Source organism: Carlito syrichta, unplaced genomic scaffold (assembly GCF_000164805.1).
Source record: "Carlito syrichta isolate Samal-C Ts95f unplaced genomic scaffold, Tarsius_syrichta-2.0.1 Scaffold122049, whole genome shotgun sequence".
Lineage (NCBI taxonomy): Eukaryota > Metazoa > Chordata > Mammalia > Primates > Tarsiidae > Carlito > Carlito syrichta.
The window spans coordinates 151,380-160,487 of NW_007066145.1; the positions used below are offsets into that span (position 1 = coordinate 151,380).

The 9,108-nt window shown below is 36.7% G+C and overlaps 1 protein-coding gene across 1 annotated transcript in view; it reads right to left on the reverse strand.

Annotated features, from left to right (window-relative positions):
• The window catches only part of REC114 (REC114 meiotic recombination protein), a 94,991-nt gene that overhangs the window by 61,057 nt on the left and 24,826 nt on the right, over nucleotides 1-9,108 (reverse strand). Inside the window, exon 2 of the mRNA XM_021707631.1 lies at nucleotides 8,020-8,109. Within this exon, the coding sequence (XP_021563306.1) occupies nucleotides 8,020-8,109 (90 nt within the window). The remainder of the gene's footprint in view (nucleotides 1-8,019; nucleotides 8,110-9,108) is intronic.

Here is a 9,108-nt window from a genome sequence, read left to right on the forward strand (position 1 = left end):
GGTAGATCAAGAATGGGGGTAAGGTATCTCAGACTTCTTGTTATACCAATCCTTCCACATTAATGACAATAGAACAGCCGCATGGAGCCCTCTGACAATGACATCCCCAGTTGAATGCAGATGCTAAGTAAGCAAGAAAAATGGAAAACTATGGTATTACTAGACAACATGTATGTGGTTTAATCTGAAGCATTAAGTTCTCATGTACCTCACTGGGAATGGCAATCAGAGACCTATGAAGTTTAAGGAAAATTAAATTTAAATAGCCTCCCAGGACCAAGTAGAAAGTCCAAAGCCTTGCTGACTTGTTTTGATTTCTACTTAAACATGTTACATGCAAGAAGCTGTTACTGGGCCATAACCAGCAGTTTCCCTGAAAGAAATGACTATCTTTTGGAGGGTTTTGCAGTTTCCACAAAACTTTGAGAGTATAAATATAGCACATTTTAATTCATGCCAGCAATTGAATTCTTGCACTAAGAGAGAAGTGGCTAAAACTTTCCATGGCCATCTTGTCCTTACCTTTTATGAGAAAAGTTCTAAAAATACATCACGATCCAGATTAGTCTGTAGGGATAGGGTGTGTATATATAATGCCAACATGAAATTACAGCTGAAATATGTTATAATCCAAATGTGTTCTCTCATCTATATGTTGGCTTCTGTGGGACCTAAAAAGTGAATAAACTGTATGAACTGATGAAAGTTGTTGTTTAATTTAGGGGGCAAAATATATTTTAAATATGTAGTCTTATTTTAGCATACTTATACACGTACGTAATTTTTATAATCAAATATTTCTACAATATTTGACTTGGTAAGAACTGAATATTCTTAAATTTTATTATGTTAATAGAACTAAGAAATAGAAACCATCTCTATAGATGAAGGAAAGCATTCAACAAAATTCAACTCCTGTCCATGATTAAACACTCAGCAAATGATAGCTAAGGGAGTAATCAACACAATGAAAAGGCAGTGTACAGAATGCCTTTTGATGAGAGGTTAATATCTGATACATGTGAGGAATTCAAGTAACTAAATAGCAAAAATTAAAAATTGACAAAGGACTAAATAGACACTTTTCCAAAGATGACATAAAAATTGCCAACAGGTGTATGAAAAAGTGCTCAACATTACTAACCAGGGAAATGCAACTCAATCCCTCGAGAGATATCACCTCATACATCTTAGGATGGTTGCTACAAGAGACGAAAGATAACAAGTGTGGGCAACGACATGGAGAAAGGAGAACGGTTGCACACTAATGGTGGGGACAGAAATTGGAACAGCCATTATGGAAAACAGTATGGAGGTTCCTCAAAAGATGTAAAATAGAACTACCGTATGATCCAGCAATCCCATTACTGGGTAGATATCCAAAGGATATAAAACTAGTATCTTGAATAGATATCTGTACTCCACATTCACTGCGGCATTATTCACAATAACCAAGATGTAGAAACAGCCTAAGTATCCATAGTAGGATAAATGGATAAAGAAATTGTGACACACTCACATACACACAAAACACACACACAATGGCATACAATTTAGCCTTTAAAAATACAGAATTCTGCCATTTTCAACAACATGGATAAATCTGGGGCACATTAGGCTAAGTTAAATAAGTCAGGCACAAAATGAAAGATGTTGCGTAATCTCCCTTACAATGTAGAATCCGAAAGAATCAAATTCATAGAAGCAGAGAACCAAATGGTGGTTACCAGGGGCAGGACAGGGGGGTGTGGGAGAAATGGGGGAGATATTGGTAAAAGGGTACAAAGCTTCAGTTATGTAGGATAAAGAAAGTCCACAGATCTAAGGTACAGCATGGTAGCTATAGTTAATAACACTATTGTATACTTGAAATTTGCTAAAAGATTAAATCCTAAGTGTTCTCACTACACAGACACAAAATGATAGTATGTTAATTAGCTGGACTACAAAAGTCATTTTACAATGTATACCATCATGTTGGACACCTTAAATATATATACAATTTTTATTTAAAAATAAATAATCAGAAGCTCAAAGGAAAAAAACTCTCAGCAAACTACAAATAAAAAGGAACTTCTTCAGTCTCACAAACTGTATCCGCAAAAACATCTACAATGAACATGATATTTAATGGGGAAAATTCTAGATGCTTTACCCCATGTTCGGGATCAAGGCAAGGATCTCATCTCTCACCATTGCTATTGAACATTGTAAAGGACATCCTAGCCAGCGTGATTTGGGGAAAGAGGGGAGAGGGGAGGGGAGAGTATGTCAGTTGGAAGGAAGTCTGTAAAACCGTCCTGATTTGCAGATAACAGGTCACCTATGTAAAAAATCCTAAGGAATCTACAAAAATGCTATGGAACTAATGTATGAGTTCAGCAAGATCTCAAATACAAGGTCAATATTTAAGCATCAATTGTGTTTCCATGCACTAGCAACAAACTATTAGATATTAAAATTTTAAATCCTACTTACAATAACATAAAATACATGAAATACTTGTGGATAAATTTAGCAAACTGTGTGTAAGACCCATATTGTGAAAACTACAATGATGAGGGAAGTTAAAGAAGATACAAATAAATGGAGAGTGAAAATGTGCTCAAGGGTTGGAAGATGCAACAGCAAGAAGTCAATTCTCCCCAAATTGATTTATAGACTCAAAGCAGTCCCAGCCAAACCCCAGCAAGCTTTTTTTGTGGGACAGATCATTCTAAAAGTTATATGGAAAGGCAATTGACCTAGAATAGCCAAAATAACTTTGAAAAAGTACATAGTTGAAGAAATTATACTACCTGATTTCAAAAATTACAACAAAGTGGAAGTGTGTTATTGGAGTAAGTATAGACATATCAGTCAAAAGAACAGAACAGGAGTCTGGTAACAGACCAACACATACTTAGCAAACTGATTTTCAACAAAGGTGCAAAGGTAATTCAATGAGGAAAAGCTAGTGTTTTCAATAAATGGTGCTAAGACAATTGATATCTAAATGCAAAAAGAAAAACCAAAACTCTTAACTTTCATCATATATTAAAAATTAATTCAGTGGTTCCAGAAGCAAATTCCCTAAGATCCATTATTATAGTCCATAATATAGTGATTTTTAATCAATACCACATTGCTTTAATTATGGAGAATGGACCATAGGCCTAAGTGTAAGAGCTAAAACTATAAAACTTCTAGAAGAAAATACTTTTTAAAATCTTTGCAATTTGGGGGTAGGTAAAAATTTCCTAAGTAGTATCCAAAAAGGAAGAACTATAAGGAAAAAAAATGCACTTCAAAATTTTAAACTTCTGCTCTTCAAAAGACACTAAGAAATGAAAATATAAGCCACAAACTGAGAGAAATATTTACAGAATATACTTCTGATAAAAGAACTATAACCAGAAGAAAACCTCTTATAATCTAAACAGAATAAGGCAATTAAAAATAGTTAAAAGGCATGAACAGACATTCATCAATGAGACATGAGGGGGAATCACAAAAACCCAGAATTTATTTATAAAAAATTGTGTATTTATTCTTACATGCTCAAACTTCAGTCGCCTTCAAAGTCCCCTCTGTTTGATGCAATACAGCTATTGAGATGCTTTTTCCACTGATCAGGACATTTTATGAATTCATTCATTTAGATGCCTTTTAGTGCTTCTGCCATTTTTTTGTTTCACCTCTTCCACATTGGCAAAACATTTCCCTTTGAGAACTTTTTTCATCCAGGAAACAAAAAAAAAGTCACTTGGGGTAAGATAAGGTGAATAGGGAGGATGGGGAATGAGGGTCATTCCACTTTTCATTAAAAACTGCTGAACACTCAACAGGGTGTGGGCACATGCGCTCGTAAATCACCCATCATGAAATGGGCAAATGCGTTGAAAAAATTCTCCAGAAAAATTCACTGAAGCCGAATGCAGCCTCTTACAACAACACTAGCTGGTCTACTGATACCAATGGATTCCTAGAACACTTACCTAGCAGGGGAGGCCTGAACTACAAGAGGCCTACCCTCCAAAAAATAATTCCATTTTTTTTCTAGGTCTCCCTTGTATAAATGGCAAATAAACACATAAAAAAGATGCACAACATCACTAGCTATTCAACAAATGCAAAGTAAAACCACCATAGATACCACTACATACTCACCAGGATAGTTAAAATTAAAAAGACTGACAACACCAAGTGTTGGTGAGGATGTGGAATATCTGGAACCCTCATGCATTGCTTAGGCGAATGCAACTTTGAAAAACAGTTTTGCAGTTTCGTATAAGTTAAACACAGACACACCAAATGACTCAGCAGTTCCTTTGTTGGGCATTAAAGAAAATCGAAAACGTGCCTACACAAAGGCTTGTATACAAATGTTTAGCAGGGTTATTCACAATAGCCAAAACATGGAAACAACTCAAATATCTATCAAAAGTTAAATGGGATAAGCAAGTTAGTTTTATTCAGGCAATGGAATAGTGTTCAGTTATGAAAAGAAATGAACTACTGATAATATGCAACAACATGAATGAATCTGAAAATCATTAGGCTAAATGGAAGAAGCCAGAAACAAAGAATTACATGAACACAATTCCATTACATGAACTTTAGAAAAGGCAAAACCATGAGGTAGGGCACATGTTAATTAGCTAGATTTAGTCATTCCACAATGTACATCCACTTCAAAACAATATTCCATACACAGTAAGTAAATACAATTTTATCTGTCAATTGAAAAAGGGGAAAACTGCCCTGTCCTGGTGGCGGGGCATCCCACGCCTAGCGTCAGAACTGGGGTCAGGTGCGGGGAGTCCCTGGTCCTGGGACACTGGGTAGGCATCCCCTCACCCATCATGCACCGCATGTTCATGGGGAACCTGGCCTTAACCATTTGTAGATGACCTGCTTCTGGGTTGGGGTTTCCTACATAGCACAGCAGTTCCCTCTCTAGCAATCTATTGAAAGTCAGCCCTCGATACAAGGGGGGGGAAGGAAGGAAGGAAGGAAGGAAGGAAGGAAGGAAGGAAGGAAGGAAGGAAGGAAGGAAGGAAGGAAGGAAGGAAGGAAAAGGGGAAAACTATGGTGTCAGAAAGCAGATCAGTGATTGCTGGGTGCTAAGAGGAGGAGAGGGGACTGACTGCGAAGGGTCACAGGGAAACATTCTGGGTTGACTGAAATGTTCTGTATCATTGTTGTGGTGATGGTTACAGAACCACACACATTTATCAAAACACGTCAAATTGAACTCTTAAAATTAGTGAATTCTATTCTATGTAATTATATGTATCTCAATAAAAGTGCTTTTTGAAAAATATTTTAAGAAATTAAAAAATATTACTCAATATCTAAAGTTTTATATATCACAGCAATGCATCGCTTAACAATGGGGACATGTTCTAAGGAACTGCCATTAGGCAATTTCATCACTTAGGCTACACAACATTTATAAAAAATATTTCTCTTTAATAATAAATTAACTTTAGCTTATGGAAACATTTTTACTTCATAAATGTTTAAATTTTTTTAAAAACTTTTTGACTGTTTTGTAATAGCAGCGTAATGTCCTAGCGTGCACTCATACCAGCCTAGATGGCTGAGTCTCCTACCACCTAGTCTAGATGGTGCAGCCTATCGCTCCTGGGCTACAAGCCTAAACAGCATGTTACTGTACTGAAAACTGTAGGCAACTGTGGCACAATGATTAAGTATTTGTATATCTAAATATACCTAAACATAAAAAAGGCACAGTACCAATGTGGTATAAAAGATCAAAAATGCAGTCAAGCATAGTGGTTCATGCCTGTAATCCCAGCAACTCGGGAGGCTGACTCAAGAGTTCAAGATCAGCTTGAGAAACATAGCATGATCCTGTCTCTAAAATTTTTTAAAGATTAACCAGATGTGGTAGCAGGCTCCTGCAGTCCTGGCTACTCAGGAGGCTGAGGTGGGAGGATCACATAAGCCCAAGAGGCTGCAGTGAGCTATCATCATGCTACTGCCCTCCAGCCTGGGCAAGAGAGTGAGACCTGTACTCTAAAATTTTTTTTTTAAGATAAAAAATGGTATGCTTGTATAGTGCACTTATGAACAGAGCTTGCAGGAGTGGAAGTTGCTCTTGGTGAGTGAGCGGTACGTGAACGTGAAGGCCTAGGACATTTCTGTTCAGTACAGCAAACTTTATCAACACTGGACACTCAGGCTACACGACATTTATTAAAAGTATTTCTCTTTCTTCAATACTAAATCAACCTTAGCTTACAATAACATTGCTACTTCATAAATGTTTAAATTTTTTTAAAAACTTTTTGACTGTCTTGTAATAATAGCTTAAAATATATACAAGATATTCTTTGTATTTCAACAAGTTTTTATTTTTTTACTTTTTAAAGTTTTTCATTAAAAATGAAGACACAAATGCACACATTTCTTCCTTCCTTCCTTCCCTCCTTCCTTCCTTCCTTCTTTCTTTCTTTCTTCCTTTCTTATATCACCAAGCAATAGGAATTTTTCACCTCCACTACAATTGAACAGGACCACCATCGAATGTGTGGTCCTCCCTTGACTGAAATGTCATCATGAGGCGCCTGACTTGCAACGTACACCAAATTGTAGAGTTACCCTTATATTTCTCAGCAGAGGATATCTTGGGACTTGACAAACTTGGTTTTGTCACTGCAGTGCAAACATCATTGCATGTATGATACAAAGGAGATTCTACCAATTTGTTAACAGTATTTACCACTGGTGCAAAGAGATGGAGCAGAGACTAGGTATGGGGTGGCCCCTATGTCTGAGGAAGCCAAACTGTATTACTGTCATCATTCAGCAAAGACCCATGATGTTGACAGGGTGATCTAACCATGCACTCAGCATCTCTCAGCTGGCCAGCTGAAGTACTCACTGGCAGCTAAAGAAACCTGACCTCTGGCAACTGATGGAGGTCCTGCCTGGCAGATAAAGCAAAACAGTGCAATTCATGCTGCAGTTTTAAAGGTCGCAGGGAACACAAAGATGACTCTGAGGGTTGTCTCACGTTCAACGAAGAGGCTACATTTCATTTATTTGGGGAGACAAATACTACACACGTGGGATGGATCCTAGCATTATATTACAAATGAACATGCAAGGGTTCACTGAAAGTTAATGTCGCTTAAATGAACTTGGCCTACTTATTTGTTTACTGCTGTTTCTCCCTACTAGAATGATGATATTCCATGATGACAGGAATTTTCGTCTTTGCCATTCACTGCTATATTCCTAGCATCCCCCAAAAATGCCTAGCATATACTACTCAATAAATATTTATTAAATAAGTTACACCCATATATTCAGTAAACATTTGTTGTATGAATTTATGCGAATATAGACATTATTCACAGCAAAATTATATAGTAACCTTTTGTTATAATTCCTTTCTGATACAATTTCTTTGACTGGAAGTTAATAAACTGACTCGTTTCTTCATTTATTTTGTTTCCATATGCAAAATAAAATCTAAACTTTCAAGCAAAGTGGTTCATATTTTCTCCTTTACATATTTCTTCAGTCCAAAATTTCCTAAAATGTACATGTATATTTAGAACAAAGAACACATGATCTTTATAAAAATCAGAGTTTTATGGCAGGTACTATTAATTAATACCAGCATGCTTTTCTTTACAATTCCTCACATCTATCCCTCTGCATATGCTGTGTTCCCTACCTGGAAAACCTTCCACCCTCATCTCCATAAATCTAGCCTTGTCTTCAACTCAATCTCCCCAATTAAGAATCCTTTATCATACTGGTTAATCTTAATCCTTTGATCCGCTTTGACTCCCAACAAAATCCTAAACCTCTTTAGGGCAGGCAATATTCAGTATGTTTCTGTATTTTCCCATTTCTGTATAGCACCTTTGATAAATGCTTAATTTATTGATCTTGATGAATTTCAGTGACACTAAAGATACCTGAGAATACAAAAATTCATGTAAAGCTGAGAAGATAAAAAATATATCTGCATATTAAACTATTATGCATTAAACCTACCAGTAGTGTCTGTCCTTGGGAAATGAAGAAATGACCTGATATAACTATGGTGAGAACAAGATACCCAGATTCTTCACTGGAGTCAAAAACCTTGAAAAAAGGAAAAAAAATGTAAAAGACAATACATTTCTGTAATATTGATAAACTTGTAATTCTGATAACCAAACTATTTTCTCATATTGATCTTTCCACCCTGAATGTTCTCATTATCTCTCTGTCTGTCTCTATCTCTGTCTCTGTCTCTCTCTCTCTCTCTCTCTCTCTCTCTCCATATATATATATGCTAACAAGGCCAGGCTTTTTAAAAATGAAATTAAAATCTAGTATTTTGAAGCAAAAAGAATACCAGATTAAGAATCATGAGATGTGAGTCCTGAACCAAACACATTTTAGTTATATTTTATTTTTGTTTTATTTTTTGAGTTGGAATCTCCCTCTATCACCCAGACTAGAGTGCAGTGGCACAATCACAGCTACCACAGCCTTGACCTGCGGGGCTCAGGAGACCCTTCTGCCTCAGCCTTCCAAGTACCTAGGACTACAGGAGTGCACCACATCTGTTCAATTTTTTTTTTATTGCAGACACGAGGTCTTGCCATGTTGCCCAGGTTGGTCTCAAACTCCTGGGCTCAGGCAATCCTCTCGCCAAAAGTACTGGGATTACAGGCATGAGCCCCCACACACAGCCTCAAGTTATATTTTAATAAATAATCTATTCTCTCCAAGTCTCAGTTTCCTTTCTGTGTAAAGCAAAGATAATGCCTTACAGGGTTACTGTAAGACTTCAGAGACCCAGTTTCTCCAGCCATATAACCCATTTGCTATAACCTCTCAAAATCTGGAGCTTCCCTCTAATTTGATGATGTCACCCTTCAAATATGGTGCCACAAACTTACTGTAATCCTCTTGAAGTAGTTTAATTATCTCCCATCACTTGCAGTAGTGCAGCCTACACTCACATTAACCTTTTTTGTAAATCTTAGATTCAGAGGGTGCAAATGCATGTTTGTTACCTAGACAGAGTGGATAGTGGTAGGGATTGGGTCTCAGGTAACCCATTCCCATATAGCAAACATTGTACCATTAAGT